This window comes from Lepisosteus oculatus, chromosome 3 (genome assembly GCF_040954835.1).
Source record: "Lepisosteus oculatus isolate fLepOcu1 chromosome 3, fLepOcu1.hap2, whole genome shotgun sequence".
NCBI classification, from domain to species: Eukaryota; Metazoa; Chordata; class Actinopteri; order Semionotiformes; family Lepisosteidae; genus Lepisosteus; species Lepisosteus oculatus.
In genome coordinates, this window is record NC_090698.1 from 54,439,454 (window position 1) to 54,465,210 (window position 25,757).

Sequence of the window (25,757 nt, forward strand, 5' to 3'; positions counted from 1 at the left end):
ACCTAAATTATATTTTTGTATCCATTACTTTCGTTGCTTGAGGAACTCTAAAAGGTTTTCAAACCTACCTTTTCTAAAACGTACAGTTTATTACATATAGTTATATACTGTAATTATATCATAGTTGTATATAAGATTTGTTGTACGTATATTATTGTATATCACACCCGAAGATGTTTCCATAGCCGAATCACTGTTTCTTTTCTTCTCTTTTCAGCATGGATAAAACCTTTACTTGTTCCTTTTCTAAAACTTTGTTAAATGTCCTCCTAGGATCCTATTTCCAAACAGATTGATCTCTAGTTTCTTGAAGATGGTTTAAGTACAGTGAATCACAGGGATTGATTATAAGTTGTTTATATATATATTAATTTAAAATTATTATAAACCTTGCAATGGGATTGAAGCTTGTAAAATTAAAAAAACAGTACCTTTCCAGTATTTTCATAATACATTATAAACAGACTGTGAAATATTCAAATGTGTAATAAATTTGGAGTTCTTACATTGCTCTTGGTAGTAGCTACTTATTCTAAAATATTTAAATTAAATAGGATTGTCAGTCTACATAACATTAAACAAATAATGCACTGTAAAATGAAATGAATATGCATAATTCCTGTAGAGTTCTACTAGTTATGTTTGTATAATTCATACTTGAAATCTTAGGGAATATAACACCTACCCTCCATGCATCCATGGGTATGGACTCACTATTACCTTACATTGAGATGTTTTTCTCACACCCTATTTGTTTGTCATAAAATATTTGTAGCAATATATAATAAGCACATGTTAGTGCATCTAAAATAGAAAACATCTACAATATAATGTCTCAAAATAAATTTTGGGATTAAAAATAATTTTCCTTTTATTCTAAACCAAACATTAGATTATAATACTACTGTACATCTTTTTTTCTTTTAATCGAAAGCTCCAGAAAGAAAAATGACCAGACTTATGCAGAAATTAAATAATTTTTATTATATTATTTCTTATAATAGTAAAGTTCATTGAAGTGCATGAATAAAAAGTTAGTGAAAGTACAGAAGAAACAATCTATATAGCAATGATAGGTGCATTCACTGTGCATCTTACAGGAAAAAAAAAGAGAGAAAGATTTCTCACTCATTTTGGCCTAAATCTTTTTTTTTTGTTCAGGTTTCCTGGATTCTGGATATCAGAACCTGGATAACACTGATTTAAAACCATAGGGCTTTACAATAAAAGCTAAAATATTGACCATATGATGGCAAAAAGTCTTTTATCTTGTGGGTTTCAGTCAACTCTAGCTACTCTCCGATGACGTTGGCGGTGCTGTTGAAGAGGACCTCCTTCTGGACAAGGACCGTGATCTCTCAGCACTGTAGGCAACTTGCTTGTCATAGGGCTGCATTTGAATTTCTAAGAACTCTCTGTGTTGCTGGCTAATTGTCTGGCTTATAAGTCCAGGCAGAGCCTGGATGCTCCCAATTAAGGTCTCAAGTTTGGTTTCTAGAGTGACAATCCTCTTCTCAAAATCTTCGCTTCTTTCGTTCAAGTCCGAAATCATGTCATACATTATATTTTGAGTCTGTTGTCAGGAAGAAAAAACAAAGATTTAGCTGGCATATTTTCACACAAGTTTCTCTTTTTAGAGAAAATATGGAACATACTTAGAACACAGTATGATACTGTATATAATTTTTCACAGATATTACATTTCATGGGATGGTTGATGTGCTTAGTTAATGAGACCTTTAATAACAAAGCAATATATTTCTAAATTAAAGCATACACTGTATGCAGCATCATGTAAGTTTGGCCTAATTCATGTTATCTTCATATGTATGGCCTTAATGACATTCAGCTAAAATAATTTGAGTATGATAGTTACAGTACATCTAGAAGATTGAGGAAATTTGGCATTGCAGCAAAAACTTTATTACAATTGATGCCCTTTACTGTGGATATTGGGAAAATATAGCACTCTGCCCCCAGAGACATTTTATGGAAGCAATACAAGAGATGCCTTGAATTTTTCTGCAGGAAATTAAAAATACATCTTTGGATGAAACATTGTAGCAGTTGTACCACTATGTGATTTTTGTATGTAATCCATAAAATAGTACAATAGGCACCTACAGTACTATTTAGTAAGAGTATCATGAAAGAATGGATATTCCTACATGAACCACCTGCCACCTACAAATCTGATAACTGTTGTGCAGAGTCTTAACTAATTAACAAAAACAGAAAAGCAGATCTTTTCAAAGTGCTTCTTTGTTGTATATTTTATCCACTTTGTCTGTTGTTTGCAGATGTTTTTTAATTGTGATGTCACACTTGGAAGCACTCTCTTTTAACAGAAGGTTTTAGAACTGCAGTTAAAACTAATTTAAGAATTTTTAGTCATTGCTGATTTGACTTAGTGTTGCATTGTAGTGTAGAACTCTTTCATTTTTTTTGGTCATGTAACTCTTTCATTTTACAGAGATAAAAGTGGTGAATGAAAATACTTCTTACACAGTAATTTGTCTCTTTCACAATAGTTAATATACCGATAATGTTTGAGGGGATTATATAATCTATAACATTATAAAAGTGTAAGCATACTTTTATAAAATGAAAACATAATCCTCAAATGAAAACTAAAATTCTGTCAAAAAAGTTTTAAAATTGTATTAGAAAGAAGAAAATATATTAATAGATGTACATGAAATGAGCCAAAAATCATATTTAACAGAATTGGGTATATATTCCTTAAGGACTTATGTATTGTGATATATTCCATACATTCCAGTAGGGATTATATACATTTTATATAATTCATTTTTATATCAGGATCATCGTCATGACATGGGAAATGGTGAGTGGGATTATACTGCATGTTCTGCTGATGCCTCAAGTTTTCAACAGGAAAATTGTTTTGGCCAGGAAAAAAATAAACAAATTCAGTCTCATGTTTCTGAAGTGTACAACAGATGTCTAACACTGAGGGGTTCCATTTGTTTTATTCTGGTATCTAAACAGTTCACCAGTGAGTATATATGTGTGTGAGCATGCATATGTTTGTGTGTATATACTATATATAAATATTGCATATACTATATAATGTATACTGGTCACAAAATGTAGGGGAATGCCAGAGATTTATTTAACTTTTTATCTTACTTTGAGAAGCATATCTTGTTGGCATTGAGAGTAATGTGACAGAACATCCATATGCCAAACAATGAACAGAGTAACATTTACCTTTTAAAGTAAGTATATGTTTTAGAGCAACAAAGTATACAATGTGTCTCATCTCAGGATATACTGTACAGTACAATAAGAGTGCATAAAAATATTACTGCATGACATCAATTCCCATATTTATTCCTGTATTCTGCTGGGAAACTATATGATTGCCCCACAGCAAAATATCAGATATCTCACAGTTATGACATACTGTACAATGCAACAAACCAGTGACTTTAAGTCCGAGATGCAGCATACACCTTCAGGACAACATGTTGGTCACTAAAGCAGTGAGTAACAGAAGACAAAATATAACACTAACGCAAACCATGGGTATTCCTGTGTGTATTGCAATTCCTGGAGCCAGTTAAACCATTCATTGTATAACTCATGAGTATCACGTGCTGCTAATGATGGTTAGTGGTGCTGATGACAATCAGTAGTGGACTGATGTCCAGGAATATCATATCATGTTTATGGGTTCATGCCAGGCTTTTTCATTACCAGCCTGTAGCTCGATCTCATCTCATTTTGGAGACTATGCAAGGCTGGGTCTGGTCAGTACTGGGATGTGTCACTTCTAAAGAAAGATGTACGCAATGTTACACTGTCTTACACAGTCTTACACTGTGTGCTTTTGTTGACAAGTAGGTGGAACTCTTCTCTCTGGGCTGGAATCCCAAACTGATGTCTCAGTTTGGAGGTGTTCTGCGTGAGCTGCTCTTTTTTTTTACGAGACATAAAACCTTATCCCGAGTACCTGGTCATTAAAGATCCCACAAAACTTTTAGCAAGGGTATTGGCACTAATCTCAGAGTCCTGACTAGCGTCTGCTTTAGGATTGATCCATCTGGCCTGTCTAAATGAAACTAGCCTTTATTCAACAGATGAATGTAATTACCAAATTCTCCACTTGATCTGTGTAATGGGGCGCTGGTGCATGTAACATTAGAAACCACCTCCAGTGGAAGAATATTAACAATTTACTTTGGTCAGCAATGTCACTGAATCTGTTAGGACACCTAGGTGGATGTCTTCAAAATTTGACAAAGCAGCCGGACGTGAGTGCCGCGGAATGGCACCTGAATAGCATTAATTGGCCATTGTAGCTCTGCTCAATTGTTAGATGCATGAGATGAATAAAGCCAGTCCTACTTTACTGTTAATGGTAGACCAAAACTTTATTTATGACACATGAATGATGAGTTAGTGCAATGTGATTACAAATGTATTTTTTTCTATTTAAAATTATAACCCTAATATCCCTCAAGCTGCCTTCTTTGGTTTTGCAATAGATGGTGAAAATCCAGTATTTTATATAAGCGGCATCATGATTACTATCGTAATAGTGTAAAGTTTGCAGCTTTCTGATATTTTTACAAGAACTGTTGCTTGTGAAAATGGAAATATTATTACATACCAGTTTAAGGTTTATGTTAAATTAGCTAACATTTGTTGTTTCTTGGGCAGCATGGTAGATTGTTTAGCATTGCTGCCTCGCAGAGCAGGGGCCATTTCCTGGGGTCCTACCCGCATGGGGATTGTATGTTCTCCCTGTGGTTGCATGGTTTTCCTCCCACGGTCCATAAACATACTGATAAGTTAATTGGCTCCGGGAAGAATTGGCCCTGGTGTGAGTGTGTCTGTCTCTCTGTGTGTCCTGTGATGAACTAGTGTCCTGACCGGGGTGTATCCCGCCTTGTGTCCATTGCTTGCTCAGATAGGCTCTGGCTCCCCTGTAACCCTGTATTGGATGAAGTGGTTAGAAGATGGATTGTATTCTCTCTTATGACTGGTCACAGAATTGTACTTACCTTAGCGAGATCCACTAAAGTGTTTGCCTGATCATTCAGCTTTCGTTGCTCCATTTTTACACTTCTTAATCTAAATGTGGAATTTTGTAAAGAGTCATTAAGAAGAACCAGTTCTCTTTTGCCGTCTTCAAACATCATGCACAAATCAAACATCTGCATGGGCAATGCTTGCATTACTTTCCTAATCAGATTATTTATGTAACTGGTTGAATGAGATGCATGCTTTTTCCACACCGCAACACAAAATATATATAGCAAGGAAGATGTTTCATGTCCTCTGAGTGCTGTTTGCCATGGGTTTGAAATTTCAGTTTAAAAGGCACAGTTCTTTACCAGTCTGAGAAACAAGCCAGAAAAAAAGTCATCAGAAGCTTCAGTATCTTAGCACAGAGGCATAGGAAGATGAAAAAAAAAACTTTGGTGTTGATGATGCCTCTCTCGATGTTTTTTGGTATTAATATTCTTCCTATGTCAAAGTGACTAGATACAGGTATTAGTCCCGTTCACTCTGAAATGGAATTGATTAGAAGGCATCTGGACCTGATGGAGTTTCAGTGATAAGCGAGATTCTAACCAATATGAACTGGAACTCATTAACTTGCAGCTAAAGCCTTACAAAACAAACAAGGTCAATGGAAATCAAGTGTCTGACCCTGTAACCGTTTTGTTTTCCAGTCCACATCAACATCCGATTAATCTATTCTGTTCAGTCTGAAAATGATCATTTCAACAGTATACTGTAGGACAGTGTCTCAATTTTAATTAAAACACAAATTAGCAATTTGCTTATTTCTGCTCTGACACAAAAAGACGTTTTGTTGACACTGCTTTCAGAGAACTGAAAAGTTCTCTATTTCCTACTGATATTTAAAGTGCAATCAAATCCATTGTGAAATATGTTTGAAACGGTGAAAACATTTTAGTAATTATTATTTGTTACTATCTAGAACTAAAATGTTTAAGATTGAATACCATTTGAATGCAGAGACAACAATTAAATACTACACACTTCTGTAGCTGTCTCTAAAGCTTAGGGAGTCTGTGTTCTCTCCCAAATAGATTCTTCCCTACCAAGTTACAGATAAGCAATCTATACTGGAATTTCATAATCTTGCCAACAGGCTGCAGATGAAGAGGTCTTAATTGAGCTCAGTAGCTTCTAGTTTATTGTGACCATCCTGCTCTCTTGGCGAACATCTTGTCCTGGACAGATCACTATAAGCCTCAATAGCATATTAACATTTGAATGAGTTTGCTTAGCCTGACAATATACTGTATATATATATTTATGAACCACTGACCTTTGCAGAAATTTGTCAGTACGACTTAAAAATACACAGGTAAGAGTGATATAAATTATTTATCTTTTAGAAGTTATTTCATTTAAGTAAATTCTGTGTACAAGCACTTTTATCAATGGTACTACACAGACCTGTCCAGATCTCTGCCTTGTGTGTTGCTATAAAAATTAAACGGCATCAGCACATTATTGCTGTGTTTTGTAAATTGCACTGACTCCCTACGAAGTTTAAAGTGAGATTTAAGGTTCCCCTGTTTCCGTATAAACCAGATGTAGCCTCAGGTTATTTTAAGGGTTTATTGCATAAATGTAGCCCAGCTCTCAATCTGATAGCTGCGGATTTAGACCTTCTTTCACTGTTGAGGACAATGGAAGACAGTCTTTTCGTGTGAAGTACTAAATCTATGAAAAAGACATATCTTTATACAAAGAATTTATTTTTATTCTAGATTTTATAATTTTAAAATAGTTTTAAATTTTATTGTACTATTTTCTGTGTTTTTCTTTTCTGCGTGTGTACAATTTGTATGCCATTGGACAGCACTTTGAGTTTCTTCATTAGAATTAATTTAAATATTCATTATTACTATTACTTTCATGTGTAGCTTTGAAACATACTATAAACTATTATGACAATGTACTAATTAATAAATAGAACATTCCCACATTCCTTGGTAAATTATGGATTTTTGGATCTTAACTTATTTTGTTTGTTGCTTATTTTTAAAAAATGTTAGTGAATGCAGTACTATAGCTAAATTTGATGGCTTTATAAATAACCAGAAACTACTTATTGTATTTTACTAGAATGCAATGAGCAGATGTGTCAATATAATATGGGACCTACGTCTGAAAAAAGTGACTTATAAGTCACATTAGACATATGAAGTGAGTAAGTCTTTCCTGGATGAGAAATTGGGTGATAAAGCCATGCCCACATCATGCATTTATCCATTAGCAATATCACACCTGCACCAACAGTCCAAATAGATGCTATGTGTTGCACAGTATACAGTACAACATAGGTGCTCGTTTGTATCTATGAGGGCACTATGGGATAATGAAGAAATCAATAAAAAACTCAAAAAATCATTTGAGAGCACTCAGTAAAGTTTCACTTAATGTTTGAGCCTTCATTGATGTACAGTACTGTACAGCACATCCAGTGAAACTTAACATAACTCCCTTTTGATCCCTTCATGAACAGCAGGTCGGAATAGTATAATATTGTCATAGTAAAAATGTCCTGAATAAAGTAGTTAGAGTTTTAATTTAATCAGTTCTGTAGAAATTCTGAAACTTACACTTTATTGCACATTATTTTAATAATATTTTGATAATATTTTATTTCCTTCTTTTAAAAAAATTACTTTGTAATTTTTATATTTTTTATAGTTATGCTTAATATTGAAATAGCTAATTTAATGTACACACTCACAAGCAACCAAAGGCTTGAATTTGTTCCCTGAAAACAGTGTTTCTGTGTTACTACATGGATGCGCAAAGGCCATTCTGAGCTCCATATATCAAAAACATATAAAAAAGGAATAAATTACAGCATTAATAAGTGTAGGTACTGTATCAAATGTGGACTTCTGAGGGAATGTACAGTACATGCATGTAATGCATAGTGCAATAACAAATCCTGTAACAACTGCATTTTAATACAGTGCCTCTTATTTATTTCTAGTGACAATTAATTTAGCTGCAAGTGATGGTAAGATTTCAAACAGTGCAACATCTGCATTGTGCTTTGACAAAGAATTCCATGCTACAAGTGTGTTGTGAATTTCACTTATCACATAAAGGATCATGATTTTGGATCACATTTCCATGACAGTGGTCATATTGTTGAGTTGAAAAGAACAGGGTCGTTTGATGCATGCATAAATATTAAGACTCTACAATAATTAAGAAGAACAGCTCATACAGACTTACTTCCGAGCTCTATTGCAATTTGTTGAAAAAAGAAAGAAAATGTAAAATACACACAAAAAAAAATCAGCACAAAGGGATTTTTAGGTAAACGCAATTATACGTTAGCAGAAAAACTGAAGTACAAAACGAATAATTTCATTAATCAAAAACAACACAAAAAACAAAAACAATCTGTAAATGGAAACAAAGTAAATTTGGTTTTAAAAGTATAATCATTATATGGAATGGAGACATTCAGATTTTTAGACTCAGGCAGAACAAGGAAAGGGAAATAATTTTATATGTATTTACACTGAAAGTCACCAGTTTTAGTTTATTGTTTCCAAGCTGCATATAAAGTGTAAAATAAGGCTTATCCTGTATAACAAAGATCAAAATCACATTATTTTACTGGATTCAATAATAAGGACTTGATAATATCATTATATATCTATCTTTATATGTTGCAATAGAAACAGAGCCCTTAAGATATGCTTTATAAATAGACCCCTGCATTCTGTTCATGCTTTCCCTGTATTAATAATCTGTGTGCATATCTACAGTATGAGCTGTTGTCCATGTATGAATGGAGGAAAATGTGGCTGTTGCAGTGTGCTGCTTTGTCAACGGGCAGTAGAGCACTCAGAAAATGCAGAAGTCACACAATGCCCATGGTGGTGAGGGGGGGTTGAAGATGTGTATAGAGGGAGTCCAGTGGAGGGATAAGCAAAGGTAAGTGGGCATCTCACTCACCCAAGCGTGCAAAAGCCTCTTTCCTCCATCATCACTAGTGACCGTGAATGTGTGCGCTTGTGCTGGAGAATTTTTTTGTGTTAGCTATTTCTGTTTTAACTGAATTGGGTTTTCTTTTAGTATTTGCTGTTCAATAAAGCATGCAGTTGCTGCACTAACTGTAGCTCTAGTGGCTGCACTTTTCATTTTTTGCAGAACATATGAAAGCAAATGTTTTGCACCAATATTTTGATTAGAATTTTCATTTTTTTCTTCTAATATTAATTTATCAATGTGATTTTGAACTTTGTATCATTATTGAAACAAATATTTCTGTTTTTTTTTTACCTCAGACTAGGGTGCCCTTACAACATATACTGGTCTATTGTTAAGGACTTTTTGCAATCTATTTTGTAATCTTCTTTAGTGTAGGTAATGGTCAATTAAGCATGTGTTATAGCATTGTATTAGAAGCCATAGTTTACCTGCAGACAGTTATACATGTTCTATGTAAATACCAAACAACAAAATAAGATTCAAGTGCTGAAATATCTTTGTTGCATGTCTACAAATGGCCTGCATTTCATTCCTTAAGTTTTAAAATTAGGCAAAAATTAAAAAGCTACCAAAAACATCTGACCACTTGTATTTCAGACAATGTACTGTAAAACGTCAGGGTTTAGGTTTATCTTTTTGATCTTGGTAAAAACATTTACTGAAAACTACATGTTATTAATAACTTTCAACTATAACCCAAAGGAGAATTCACTGATCTCTATAACACAGACACACATGATCAGAATGTAATGAAGAATTGGTATGGTGCAATTGTTCACTTAATTGTTCTACGTTATACAGTATAAACACTGTTTGTGGGTTATTACTCATTAAAGATTATGTTACATATAAAACATGTTGTAATGATCCTGTTGGAGATGTGAATATCAGTGCTGTAGGCATTGTATAACACAAAATGATAACTATACAATATTTAAAAAAACAGAATTGAATATTTGAGAAGCCATACTCACTGGTGAATGGCTTGTAGGAATTTACGCTGGTGCTTCCTCACTCTGGCATGGTCGATCTTTTTAACCAACTTTGTGTTTTTATATATCAGCCATGTTTCCCTGAGTACATTGGCAGCTGCATTTTTCACCTTGAAGAGAAAAGAGATTGTGTTTATTTAAGAAGGTTCCAAATCTGAATCTTCATCTGGAAATGGAGAAAAACAGCAAAATTAATGCAAAGTCTAACTGACTCAGAGAATTAAAAGAATGCCTTTTGTTTCACTTTACTGATGACAACATAATTGCTCTGATATGGTTTGGCAATAGGAAATGAACCATACTACAGCAATAAGACGGTTAATATCCTGAGGTTGCTAAGAGCAGAGATTAAATGTACCGAGACTGAAATTAAATGATAAAGGGATTATGATGCACAATTTTGGCTATTTATGTTCTCTGAACTGTCATTCAGGACTAAAATCAGGAAGCACTTGTTCACATAAAGGCGTGTGGAGTTGTGAAACAAACAGTCCAGCCAAGTGCCTGAAGCTCATTCCCTGATATCCTTCAACAAATGGTTGGAAGACATCCTCTGATCGGTCAGCCACTAGCAGGCAAATGGGCAAATTGAAATAGATCTCCTCTTCTTTTTTGTAACCTTTCTTACATTCTTACAAAGAAACAAAGGGGACATTACATCTCCAAAGTGTATTGATTGGAATGATTTCCTAAATTGTTTAGAGTAAAACATCTGACAATATTCCCTTCAGAAAGAACTTTTGGCAGAACACTGCTTAAGTGATGCATCAGTGTGTAAAAACAGTCAACAGCTGAAAGGAAATCATTAATCTTCTAAACAGGGTTTAAGCTCTAACCTTTGAGTAACATACTGTATCAGATGAAAACTGAAGTCAAGTTTTCTGATGATACCAGTTGTTTACTGACTCTATCTGGTTTTAAATTGATGTGTTTAGCTTGTTTTTTTCTGCCTGATTTAATTCCCTATTACCTAGTAGAATCTGTTGCTTTTCTACAGTGTTGTTACTTTTCTGTTTATTTGAGGGAAAGTTTTTGTTATTGTTTCCACATGGCTGAAACCCAAATAAGCCAAATTATGCAACAGGCATAAAAAATGTGGTACAAAAAACATTTTATACAAATCATTTGTCTTAAGGAGAAGAAATATTCACAAATACACAGTATGTATAGAGGTTATGAGTGAAATTCAGAATTGTGCATCTTTAAATAGTGCTAGATTACTAGGAGTAGCACACATCTTTAATGATTGCTTAATAACTACATCTTTTAGAACTAGAGTCCTGTCAAAAAAATCAGTCAACCAATACTGACTAAACATAACAGGGATTCATTGAGGGATTCATTTTCATTGTTGTAGCATGAATTGTTTTTCTGACACTATGAACAGCACTGGAATGTTATAAGCTTCCTGTCATTCAGATTTACTATAGGATGCTTTGAAGCTCATGGTTCCAATTCTTCATGATGGTAAAGAGCAACAGATTATAACATGTCAAATAAGGTTTACCGTAGTCTCTGTCATCACTTCAGGATCACCATTAAATCCCAGTGTATTTGTTTTGTGTCTTTAGGGTTGACTCAGATTGAGATTCCATTGGATTGCTGTTACCTACTGTAGGTTCTTTCACAATTTGACCAGTTATTTAGATTTAGACTTACTCTCTTTGTCAGCTGCGTGTCCATCATAAAATTATGTACATGTTTTTCTGCTTTGGTTAATTCTAACTTCCTGGCAACCACAGCAACCACCAGAGCAGTGCATCCGGCTCCCTGGGACAAACAAAAACAAAACACCACAAATGAAACAGGAAACAATTGTTACCTTATGGTTGAGTAAAATTATGTTACCTGTCTAAACGCCCCTCACAGATGGTAGAAAGATCCTTCCACAATGCTTGTTAAATGTTTTATCAGTCTGTTTAGCTTGGCGTCATCCTCTCCATATGTTTATAACACTAATTTTCAACCTAATTCTACAAAACCTTCAAGGGAACAAGAAATATTACAACATGTTCAGTTCACGCTTTTTCCTAATTTACTTGGCAGCATCAGATCTTTCTCTGTCTTAAGTGGCATTGTTTTGCAAGTTTAATAAGTGATACAAATAATTATAATCCAGTAGTTCAGTTAGATCTTAATAAACGCAACAGACGACAAAAATATATAGAGCCTAGCCATGAGGACGCCCTCATTACTGGAAGGAATAATTTGCTGCAGCAGTGTAGATGGGGAGGTAGGGGGGATACGAGAGAGACGGGAAAGGAGGTTCTGGGTGTGAGACTTAGGGTCTTACCTTTCTCCAGAACTTATATTTTATAAATCTAATGGGGCAGTTTTTCAGGGTTTTTTGTAATTTTGTCTTATTTTATAATTAACAAGTTGCACTTACAACGAGCTTCATCATTATTTGCTACATAATTATTTGGCTGCATATGGTTTTATTTTAAAAAAATGTGATTATTCTAGACCACGTTTTGGAAATAAATCCCAAGAGAATAAGCAAATAAACATAAGCTACCACTTTGGCAGACGATTATGCAATTGGAATTGCAGAAATATGGCTAAAAATGATGGAGTTGAACGTAATATGAGTGGGTACATACTATTCTGGAAAGACACAAACATATCTATGTCAAAAAGACATAGAACATGTCAAAAAGAGTAGAGCTCAGGAGCACAAACTAGAGGAATGAAGCCTCAATACCTTTATGGATCAGGCTTAAAAAAGTATATAGGTCACCAATTGCAGTGATTAAATAGAATTTAACACCGTATGACCTTGCAGCAGCACAAATAAGTGCAAAGGAAACATTTTTGAAGGTAGACTTTAATTTTCACCACATAGACTGAGAAAAACCTAGAGGAATTATATCTATACTGTAGGTCAGTAGCAGAAATTGAAATGGTAAACATGGTTAATGATTGTTTTGTTAGTTTGGTTTGCCTGAGCGACTACATTAGGAAATGTTTGTACCAAACTAATTTTTTATGAAATGATAAAGACAGAGTGCGGCAAACAGAGGTGATAGGAAAGCTGACAGAAGTAATGAGACAGAGCTTTAAAGAAGTAAGATGTGACAGGATAGATTTGACAGGAATTGGTGAATAATGGATGGCAATATTTTAAAGAGAACATATTTGAAGCACAGATGTATCCCAAAATTGAATAAATCAAATGCTAAAAAATGAGTATCCCAAATGGTTCAACAAATATACAAGGGCAAAAAAGAGGGCATGTACAGTACTTTATAAAATTATTAATAATCAAGATTTAATACTAAATATAAAATTCAGAAATGTATTAAAATTACAGAATCCACTTAAATAAAATGAGTACAGTACATTGCAAGAACGGGATTAAAATAATATTATAAAGACCCGGAGAGAGATGGAAAGAAACACTACAATGGAGGCTAATATAAATAATAAAAGGTTCTCGTAGTACCACTACAGCAGAAGAGTTATAAAGAATGAAGTAAAATGTATCCAAGACAATAACTGGATATAATGGGATTTTTCCAGACAAAGAAATGAATGGGAAATGGTTGATATATTAAGTGAGTATTTCAAATGGAAATTATGGGATTTTTCTAGACAGTGATAGGGAAATGGCTGATTTACTAAGTGAGAATTTCATTTGGATGTTCACCAAGAAAGAAGCAAACAATATGCTGCTTATGTAAAGTGTTACTATTATAACTAGTATTAACATAGAAGAGACACTTAGGGAGATTCAGAAGCCACTGACACAGCACTTCAAACAGTCATAATTATAGTACCCCATGGACTGGAAAATTACTAATGTACTACCAATCTATAAAAATGAAAACAAATTAACCAAGTAATTACAGACAAATAAGTCTATGACTAAACTAGATCTAAAAAGATCACCTATTTGCAAATAGGGTCCTGGTTGATTGTCAACATCAATTTAGGGAGATCTTGCTTAACAAGCAAGAACAGCTGCTGGATACACAGCATACAATATGGTATATTTAAATTTTCAGTAGGCTTTCAATAAAGCTCCTTAAAACATTTATTTTAATTGAATATGGGGGAATGCATGTGTTTTATATAGTGTTTTCATTTTATTAACCAAATCAGAGACACAAAGAGTACATACAGTATAAGAAATACATGTTAAAAACAAAGTGATGTAATTAGTGGAATACCACTGGGATCTGTACTAGGACCACTGCTCTTTTTAATTACATTAGTGATCTGTGTTCTAGCACAGGCATTAAACTAGTCAATTTTGCAGATTATACCCAAAATAAGAGGATTAGTAAGAAGTGTAGAAGCTGCAAATTAAACTGAAAAGAGAGAAAATCCCGAACCAAACTAGGCAGATGATAGACATGTGCGACATTACATGTACGTAGAAAAATAATAAGCACTGACAGTAGGAGAGGATATTTATGAAAAAGATTTTGGTTGCCACATCATTTATATTTGAAATATGAATAAATATTTATGCCAAAAAATGAAGAGATATATAGTTAAAAGTGAAGAAATTGAAATCTAGCGGTGTTACATTGTGCTGCAAAAGACCTAATTTAGAATATTGCGTACAATTTTGGTCACCAAGTTATAAAAAAGGAATCATTCAAGAGAATAGTAACCATATACATTTCCAGCTTTAAGAGAATATAAATTGCTGACAGGCTAATGGAATTGAACCCTTTAAGTTCTGAACAGAAAAGACTGCGAGGTGACCTGGTGACTTGATACAGGTATTCAAACGTTTCTGAGGCATTGTCAAAGTCAACCCAGTGGACTTCTTCTGAAGATTGAAATTTGAGCCAGGGGATGTACAATAAGTGTAAACTACTTGAAATTGCATTTACAATTGATACATTTTTTATTGAAAGGGTTGTAGGACAAAGAAACAAGCAATTTAGCTATGTTCTCAAAGCCGATGACAAATTTCGATGGCTTGTTATTTTTTTTAAAGAAACCTCTGGCAGAGATCTTGGACCAATTATAGTAGCTGCCAGCTACCATGCAGGCTAGAAGGCCCCAATGGCCCCCTCTCATTTATTGTATAACCTTTCTTATGATCTTAATTTGAACCTGAGTTAAACTAATGTTCCTTATTGTAGACTATTGAAATGGGAGTGTTACGACCCCAAGTGTCTAGGGGAAAAGGGGTGTAACATTTAGGATAATTCTTTTGGAAGCAGGGGGGGGGGGTTTGGTGAGGGACTAGGAAGTATGATAACAAGGGTAAGGAACTAGAGTGGTGCCAAAGGAAAGACAATAACAAACAAAATGGAGCTGGCTAGGACAGTGAGGGAAAGCTAATCTGACTACAAAAGAAAACCCGAAACACACGGTCTTCGGCGTCTTCAACACCCTAGCTAACCTGCACTGATACCCAAAACCATACAAGACAAACGGCACTCACCCGTACTAAACTAGTGTACTAATACAAAATCAACTAAGTGTGTAAGTGTACCCAACAACCTAAACTAACCTTATATACAAAAGTTCACACAAAAACAAGTGAACCAGGAAGACAAATAAGAGAAAACAAGAGTAATAAATAGGAGCAGGGTACAAAAAGAACACAAAAGTTGAGCATGTAACACTGGGGCAAGGTAATGACAAAACAAGGAAAAACACACAAACAAACGAAAGTACAAAGAAACTAACGTAAATCCAACAAAACAACAAAGCCGAAGCTATACGAAAATACACACACACAAAGCAAAACAAACCAACAAACGAAGCCGAAGCCATAACCAGGAGCAACGCGACGCGATAACCAAAACCGAACGGGACTGAAGTCAAACGAAAAGGCCTCTTCTTTCTGAAAACCTCCAGGTTATATACTGAATAAGATGTGTTCTGATTGGCTGAGAGCTAATTGATGATGACGTCATACTGAAAGTGTGGTGTAATGGTGGGCCAATGGGGAAGGGAGAACAATCAAGGGTCAACAGTGTGGACATAACAGAAAAAACACACACAGAACACACACTGGGACGTAACAGGGAGTATTAAAATATGTATTGTAAAGCCACAAAAATTATTTAAAAAGATACACAGGCCAGTGTTAGATATTAAGAAGTTAAATACAAGTGCTTATACTTACAAGTGATAATAGTTATACAAGTTAAATATTAACTTAACCGTACTATACTAAAAGTTAGATATCTATAAATGAATATAGAGTTCCTTGCAAGAATATGCTGTATTTAGCTTTTGCACACTTTTCACATTTTGTTGCCTTAAAAAGTAATGACCTTTTAAAGTAGAAATTAATATTTCCTATATATTGTACACAACCTACTCTACACTTTCAGAACTAAAAATAGACAAAAATAGATGATTAATATGGAAATATAAATATGGAAATGGAAAAGTGTTGATTGTATGACTATTCAAACCCCTTGCTGTGGCAAACGTAATTTAGCTGCACAAAAATATATTAATGAGCCACACAATTAGTTGTCTGTCTGCTTGCAATAATTGTGGTTCTCATGGCTTCAAAAGTTTAAAAAAAAACTGTCTCAGTGAGATTCTTCAGTCAGGTATTGAATTTCTAGCAAAACCCTACTATGAAGGGTTTTTAAAACAAGTCAGGGAAAAAAGTTGTATAAAGACACATATTAGGAAGATGAGAAGGTTACATTATGCCACTCAGATACTGCCTCGGGCAAGGAGGAAACTGACTGCAAATGCTACTGAAAGACCGTCAACAACTTCAAAAGAGTTCAATAAATTAGTTGGGGAAAAATGTGCATGAAAATGGGCCTGTGTGGAATATTGGAAAAACCATTTTATATCTTGCATGGTGTTTGCAATACAGAACAGATCATTCCAAATTCCATAGATTATTCCAAATAGATTGTTTTTCTGATGTTTTCTGTTTGGTGCAGCACATCTCTTTGTCAATACCACCCTTAAGAGCTCCAGCAGGAACTTGCGAGAGGTTGAGCAAATCCGCCAAGAAGAATGGACAATATCATTAATATAATTAATTATAATTATAATTATAGAGACTTACCCAAAATTACCTGCAGCTGTAATTGCTGCCAAAGGTGTTTCCACCAAATATTGACTTCATGGGTTTGAATACTGTAGGTATTTAATATGATGATGATATTTCATTTGTTTAAGCTGGGTAGGTAGTGCATGGGCACTGTTGATATCGCATTGATATACAAACTTATTTGTTAAATTCTTATGAATAGTAAAAGTCTATTTGCACTGTTTATTTTGTGAGAGTAGAAAGTAAAGGCAACTGAAGGTTCATAGAAATAAACATTTTATAGGGAATGCATTTTAATTCAAAACATAGAGAAGTAGATGTCTCTACTTTCCATGGTTTAATAACCTTTGCTTTCATTTGGGAAATGGATGGTTTCTTACTATAAAACATACCAGGAAAGCGCATAAAAAACATTGCACAGAGCAGTCCAGCAATTGGGAAGACATTACTATTACCCATAAACAACTGTTTGAAAACATCTATTCGGAGAAACCCAAAACATTCGGATAACCCTTTTACGTTACACATCATTTGGACTCCATTTCATAACAGAAAATCACAGACAGTAAGCTTCCAATGACAGTATAACTGTACAAAGCAAAAAGCTGTTCTTCCCTATAAGATATGCTTATAAAACCACCAGAGTCCTGAAGTAAACATGGATGTGATTGCAAACACAGAGCAAAGTACAGAGCAAATCTTACAAGCAGTGAACTTACATTAGGGTAATTATAGACAAATCCTAATATAAGTTGACAATCTTATTTTTGTGCAGTTTGTCAAAATTGAGATATATGAAATGATGTTTAACACTTATGTAACTATAAAAGCTGTTCTAAGCAAATAATAATAATGTAGATATTCCCATAAATACCTGGAGTAGACACAGCCGATGCCAATAAACATGACCAAAAGATACAACAGAGTCAGGAAGAGATTATTGAATTAATTCTTACACAGGGCTAGTTGCATTGTCCTTTGATTGATTTAGTTACTTGAAAGTTACTGCAAGCATTTTATGATTCTTTAATACTGAATATTAACATTGCTTAACTAGACTTAGAACTTAATAATTCTATAGATTATTCTGACTTAAGAACCCCTGTTCAATCCAATGCATGCATTCATCTGAAGCTCGCAAAAGAATGCATGAAACTATAAATGCTGGGATTCATTTTACACCTGAGGAGAATGTAGGAACCAAAAGATTGTCACCACAGATGGGTTAGTGAAGTGAGTTAAAACCTACAGCTGTGCTGCATGACACATATCCTGCCTGGATATGTGGCCAATGACACATGGACCTTGTATTTCAGAGAGAACATGTTGTGCTTTTTCAAGTTAAACCCACAGTGGCTGAAGAAGGTGTAACATTGGAGCAACAACACACATTTCGAAGGACAGATCTGCCAAAGCTACAGCTATGAAATGTCAGCGCTCCTAAAAACCACAACAAATGTTTTCAGTATTTGACAGATGCACTTCATTCTGTATTCCTAACATTCTTACATATTTATACAACCTAGTGAGCCCTTCAAACTCTCCTGACCCCAAAAGAGACACAAGTAAATACTGCCTAAATTACAATATAATCAACTCGACCATCTGTATCGGAGCATCTTATAGGTTCTGAGATAAGAATTTGAATAATTGAAATCATGGAACAAAGAAAAATTGATGAGATCTTCCAAATGAAGGATATTCTGATATCTTTCCACTTTTCAGAAAACCTACTGTAATAATGATTACAGAAGCTATAAAGTATATTGTTAAAAATAGCCTTGCCAAACAAATGAGAAAACAGGCTCCACCCAACCTCTTATATTGAAGCCATATTCTGTAGTTATAAGAAAAGGAAACTGTTAAATTAAATTGTTTGTAATAAGATCTGGGCACTAAATTAAATACAATAAACGAATTCAAACATCTGAAAAATAATGCATTCGTGTTTAATTTACTATCCTTAATCTGCTATTAGAACTTGCTGGTGCATGGGTTGTAATGCCAATTAGAATATCGGATAAATATTAAACATTTCCTCTCAAATAAACCAGAGCAAATGAGGATTGTGTACATATTGCTGAAATGCTGAGGGCAAGCAGTTATCACAGCAAAATTCAAATTTTCTTTTTCTACAGGGGGTTGAAGCTGGATTGTGTGATCAAATGTTCTAGTTAGATAAGAAAACTATTCAATCTGATGCAAAACAGTCTACAAAACATTGTATAAAGGAGTGCCTCCTGTGATTGGTTTTAAATGCACTTCCATGTCATTTCCACCACAGGGCATAAGTGGAAATAATGTGCAAGTGCTTTTAAAACCAAGATGAGGAGGCACTTCATTACCAAAAGGCTTGTGGAAATATGGGACAAGCTACCCAGCCATGGTGTAGAAGCCAATTATTTGTCTTCTTTTGAGAAGATGAGATCATTGGATCAATTAAAATAATCTGCCTATGAATTTTTAATGCTGCTAGTAAATATGACAAAGACATGAAAAGCAGAAGACTGTGAACTCTTTTCTGCACATTTTGAATATAATGCAATTCATTAGTGCATTCATTAGTGCAAAATTAATTAAGTGAATATGTTTAAGAAAATCTGAATGCTCAGACTGAAACTGAGTAAGTAAACATTTTTTTAAAAATGCAGCTATGCAGCCAAAGGTGGTCCACCAGTAGCAATTCATGCTGGTGAAAACTCATACAATGAACGTATTATAGTTTTTAATTTTTCTTTGCGTTTTTTGCTGATATTTAAACATCTTTCACCTACTAAAGCATTTATTTTGAGAATTTAAGTTTTTATTAAAACTGTTCACGAGAATGGGATATTTTCCAAAAGGAGTTAATATTTATACAAGGCTTTTCAAACAGACCTTAGCATCCATGAATTAGTATTCAAACCCATACACCCACAGTAACAAGGTAGTAACAAACACACCTTTCCAATCTTAAAGACTGTCCCTGTTCAGCAACTTTTGCAGGTAGATCACTATTGACTTCAACATAGACAAACTTAAGATTGAAAAACATGAGAGACGCACCTTAAGGTGGCCTTGAAGTATCCTGATTTTATGAGACAAACATGAATAATTTCTTCACGTTTTTTTTAAAATAAAATATCAAACATCTGATGCTTTACATCATGATATCAACACCTTCTATCAATTTTATATTCTTCCAGTTCCCAGTCGCCTATTCTTCAACTCAGCTTGCCGCAACAATCTTGAAAGCAGTAAAGGAAGACTGAGGAGTGTACAGTACGTGTCTCCCCACACAGCCACTGATCCAGCTGTGAGTTTTACAATGTCTTATGCTTCTTACTGACATCATCGCAACCTCACCAGAGAATGATTCAAAGGACTCAAAGGCCCAAGCTGTGCGCTGAGTGAGTTCCTCTGCTGATAGAGCCACTAGGAATCCCCAAGCATGGAATTTCCTACAGCAGGTGTTACCAGCCCTTTTCCAATTATGGCACATTTTAAATGCAATAAAGGTGTGGTGTCCATTCTTTCCGATACTCATTATTTTACATTTTCTTTAAACTCAAATACTGTATGGCAAAGTCAAGCAAACTACAATGTACTTTAATAACATTAGACTCATGTGAAATGTGAAAGTTCCTTATTAGCAATTATAATTCAGCCAGTGGTTTAGTAAATATATCGCCTAAACATGTGGTTTCCAAGAGCAAAGAACAAGAATAACACAGAAAATATCTGTTATGTTAATTTTGTAATACCAAATGGTTTGGATTAAACGTTCTGCCTTTCTGCCAACCACAAATTACAAATCCCACATTTCCTGTTTTTTGGAGGGTTGATCTATAGTCTTATTCTATTTTCTGCAGGAAATCGACTGATAAGGTTTGAGTTTGAGAAAAAACTGTTAAAGTCGGCTTTAAGAACATGAATGGCTTAGACTGATGTGAAAACAAATATGGCCATTGTCTTCATAACTGAGGGTGCAATGGGGAAGCATCAGTGTGTAGGAAGTGCTTTACAAATATGTGGATAAAAATAGAGATAATGATTTTTCTGCAAGAAGCTTCAATAATGACAGTCTGAAAAAAAAAACATGGGAATTAATCACGTATGAGAAAGATAGGGTATTTTGGGATTTGACCAGAAAGGAGGCAAAAATTGGAGGTGGATATTAGGAGAAGGGAGGAAAATGAATTAGTGGAAGCTCAGGCTATTAGCGACATGTGTGGGTTGCTAACAACTACACTTGAGGGATTTGTATTAGGTAGGGAAAGCTCAGATTTCCACAAAGGGGAAAGTGGAAGGAAAAATATTGATGTAAGGCATACTGTTAATAGCAAGTAAGCAGCTGAATGTAAAAATTGGGAAATGGGAAAAACGGCTTCAGAAAAAAACAAACTCCCTCAAAACAAAATGGAGAAGCACACAATTTAATTAAGGGTCTCTTGAGGAAGGGTAAGATTGAGCTTTTGAATATATTTGTAATCCAATGCAGACCTTATTCCTTATTCCTTCCTTATTAGAAAACCATATAATTAGTTCAGAGGAGTTTTTACTTTCACATATTGTTCTTTCTTCATTACATGTGAAAGCCATTCTTTTGAGGCAAAAAGAACTCCACAATGTTGTATATTTATTTACTTGCTTTGAGTTGCAGTGGACTCTTGTTAGCAACATTCCTTGCACCAGTGCTCAGCAAAATATCCTTTTGTCTAACTGTCAGCCTTTAGGGACAAGTGTTCTACTATGTTAATGTTTCAAAATATTGCCAATTGTCCATCTAGACATGAGAGTTCTCATCCTGTTAGGCTGCAAGTCTCTCAGACAACAAGTGAATTTGAGTAATAAGAGGTAAATTGCATAAGTATTTAAAAACACATGACTTGATGAAAAATAACCGGCATTGTTTTTTTCTTTATGCACAGCATGTTAAGAAAACTTGAATTAGACCTGCATTTGGCGTAGATTGATAATGCAAACAATTTTAAGGTATGCTGTAAAGAAAGCAAATTAAATCTCACTTTTCCTGTTTGAAAACTAGTGTGTATAGATTTTACACTTGTGTAGACCTAAAAAAATGCAAAATAAAGAGATGCAGAGCCTCATTAAAATCTTTTGTTTGTAGCTGGCTGTCAGGAAGCATGTTTTAAGTGCCTCTGAAATACTGTTCATTCAGAAATCTCAGCTACCCACTCATCAGCTGTATGGTAGCATAATTTATAAAAAAATGTCAACAGAACTGGCAACAGATCTTTAAAAAATAAATATGCAGCTCAATAGAAGATGCAATACCGGTACACTGAATGTTTCATTTCTAATTCTAATTCATATATTGCAAGTTCTTTTCCTTGTTATGTTTTGAATACTGGACCACCTTGGTCCACATTTAATGTACACACAATCAAAATCATTTGAATCGTCTGAACATTAAAGTTCACATTTTTTCAAATAAGTGTTCTCTATAACAATTACATTACACAATTGCATAATGATAAAGTATACATATCTGAAGACAAGAAATAATTAAGAAATAATATTGATTTTTATAGAACTCACTTTATAGAATATGAAAAGAACAGGATACCATTATTATTATTATTGTTATTATACAGCTATAATCAGGTTTTCTTGTGTACTTTTAGTTAGGTTAAAATCCATGACATAATTGTAGTGCAGTATCTTTGAAGAATTGTCAAATGTGGTTATGCACATGTCAATGGAAAATTATCTACAGGACCAGTAGTAATGATGTACTGTAACACAGGTAAATTAAAGACAAAAACAGTGCATTTCACATTAAATGTTACTGGTCTTGACTGAATCAAATTAAGCAATGAGATTTGAGAATTGGTGAAGCTAAAGCAAAGATTGGTGCACTGAAAGCCTTTAATATCAAATATGACTCGAAACCTCAAACTCATAAGGTGCAAATGCATAGCGTCATTTTGGTATTAAAATGCACTTCAAAAGTAAATCAATAAAGATCTTGAAAAAATCTGGACCATCAAGCTCATAGGAGAACTTATATTAGTGCTTTGCGTATGCCATGTGTTTGGATAACAAGAGCTCCTGTGCACTACCAGTAGTCCATGCTTTCCACTCATTATTTATGCAGTGACGGGTGGCCAAACATGGTTCAGTGGACAAAGTCAATTGATGTATCTGCTTAAATAAAACTACAGTATCATTGGTGGCTGTTCATATATACACATGATGTATGAATAAAAGAAAAGGTCATGCAAATGCCACTTACCATAATTCCAGTAAGAAGGCAAACTCCTTTTCCACAGTATGTATTTGGTACCATGTCCCCGTATCCAATAGACAGAAATGTTATTGAAATCAGCCACATTGCTCCAAGAAAGTTGCTAGTGACATCTTGGTTGTCATGGTATCTGGAACCCAGAACACAGTTACTACATCAGAACTCTTATACACATTGCAAATGAACTACAATCTACTCATTGTCACAAACTGTGGCTAAAAATAAGGTGCTTAAAAAAGAAACAAGCTCGCTGAAAGATAACCTTCCTGTTGCAGGGATATTAACATCTGGATTGTCAGATGAAGATGACAAGAAATAATTAGTTTAAAATCCTACAGTATATGTGAGATTCCATATTTATGTATACCTTTTCAGTAATTTTCCTCGCTAAATGTCCACGTATTCATATAGCATTAAGAAGGCTGTGAACTAAAGAAGTTGAAAAATCTAAATTTTTGTGCTACTCTATAAGCTTTAAAAATGTGAAATCAATGCTATGGGTTTGAAATGTTCAAAACAGTTACCTTTAAATTATGTGACAGAAGTGGAATATTAAAGTACAGTAGCTTACAGGATTATCCAGGCAATTACAAAATGCACTGTCTCTTTTTACTGCACAGTCAATAAAAACCAGGTGTCAAGCATTTGATAGTTCAACAGCTCAGAACAATGGTACAACCTCTTATTCTGATTAAAAAATATAAATTCATTATTCATTAATTAAAATGAAAATTTGAGGAAGTTAAAATGAAAAGGTTTGGTAATTTACTAATTGGGGAAACAAGACAATAAACCTAAAACTGACAATTTTCTAGATATGTGAAAGCGGGCTTCATTAATGTCCCTTAATCTAACATATTACTTTAATATTCAATCATAAGCCACTTAAACTTTAGCTTCAGTTAGGCATCAAACAAATCCAATACATCCAGAGATATGTCTTACAGATGTATCATATTTAATTAGCTGCACATTAATTTCACTTGGTGAGCAATGACAGCACGTCTCTTCATTCAAAAGCACTGAACCACATAAATGTTTAAGATTCTGTAAGTAGAATGGTATAGCCATTCCTATAAATGAAAAATGGCATTGATAGAATTCATTATTTTATTACACATTCAAATTTAATTTTCTCAAAAATTCGCTCATAGATTAATAACTGTCTAAACATAAAGTTCCAAAGCTGTTAAATGTATAAGAGCAAATGTTAAGAAGACTATGCATCTTTTGTGGACATAAGGTCACAGTTTCACAGGAAAGAACTGTGGCCAATGACAAAAAGAATAAATCCATAATGGAGGTCTGGGGTCTTGATCAGAAAGGGTATTTAACTGAATACGTGCTGAAGGGTTAACGATCAACAGCAAGAAAATAAATATTTGATTTCTAGATTATAAACATTTTATGGAGTTAAGGAGAATTTCTGTCTTACAGCTATCTCTGAAGAATATATGGAATGACATTTGTAATTTACTATTTGTCTCCTTAGAAACAATATTGCAAACCTGAATAATAAAACTTTTGAGTTATACCTTCCCATGCAAGACAGAATGGATTAATTTGATTTGTATGGATGCACCTCTAGTTGTGGGAATAGAATACAAAACTGTTTTCCAGTACCATGAAATCAGGCTATAGTACTTAACAGTACTATACAAATTGTATTTTAAACTCCTTATGTAATCAAATCATGGATTTGTACTGCCAGCAGTGCAAAGTATGTGGAGAGACATTAGCTCAAGGTGAAAGCCAAGTTCTGCTCAGTGTGATATTACACAGACTTTCTCTCTCAGCTGGGGTTGAAGCCGCTCACACGGGTCTAAGACTGTTTGCTTATCAAGCCTTATCCTCTGCTCTGCTGTCATGTTCAGGAAATTAATTCTGACTCTGAGGGTGTTCTCCAATTCCTCCTCTTCTTTATCAAATCCCTCTTGGTCCAGGCTGATGGGTACAGCACATGTTGAAAAAAAAATGCATGAAGCACTTTTGTCTAGTTCTTGTCTCCAGCTATAAGAAGGACAGAATAAATTGTGTGCTTTCAGGTAGCTTCAGTACAAGCTGCAGGATGTAGTGTGCTGCCTTCTTTTTTCCCATTAAGATTTTTTGCGGAACGGAAAATACTGAGATTATATTTATATGGCACATCAGTAAAAGCTGTAAAAGCTATGATCAAAAGAGCATCTAAACTTTAAGACTAGAAAGTATCAATCTTCAAGCACCTTCCCTCACAAGTACAATTACTACCATTTATTGCCAACACATAAAAGCACGGACTAATGTCATTTACAACCAGGAAGAGTGAAAAAGGTACTAATGAAAAAAGGAAGAGAGCATTAATTGAACAGTGACCTTCAAGTATGAGGGAAACCAAAAAATAAGGGTTCTGTGTAATAGTCCTCCAAATACAGCAACTGTCCCTGATGATAGGGAAGAACCTTAAAATTAATACAATAAACTGCATTCACGTTCTGTACTC

General features: G+C 34.3%; 1 protein-coding gene across 2 annotated transcripts in view; it reads right to left on the reverse strand.

Annotated features, from left to right (window-relative positions):
* Positions 1-1,009: 1,009 nt before the first annotated feature.
* kcnn2 (potassium calcium-activated channel subfamily N member 2) overlaps positions 1,010-25,757 on the reverse strand; it is a 75,228-nt gene continuing 50,480 nt past the window's right edge. The window contains exons 4-8 of one of the 2 annotated variants that reach the window (XM_006626859.3): positions 23,267-23,408; positions 11,691-11,801; positions 10,014-10,141; positions 5,034-5,103; positions 1,010-1,573 (exon numbers count right to left, since the gene is read on the reverse strand). In XM_006626859.3, coding sequence (XP_006626922.2) covers positions 1,289-1,573; positions 5,034-5,103; positions 10,014-10,141; positions 11,691-11,801; positions 23,267-23,408 — 736 coding nt within the window. In that variant the 3' untranslated portion in view covers positions 1,010-1,288. Of the gene's footprint in view, positions 1,574-5,033; positions 5,371-10,013; positions 10,142-11,690; positions 11,802-23,266; positions 23,409-25,757 lie in introns of those variants that run through there. The other variant, XM_069187260.1, reaches the window with a different exon arrangement.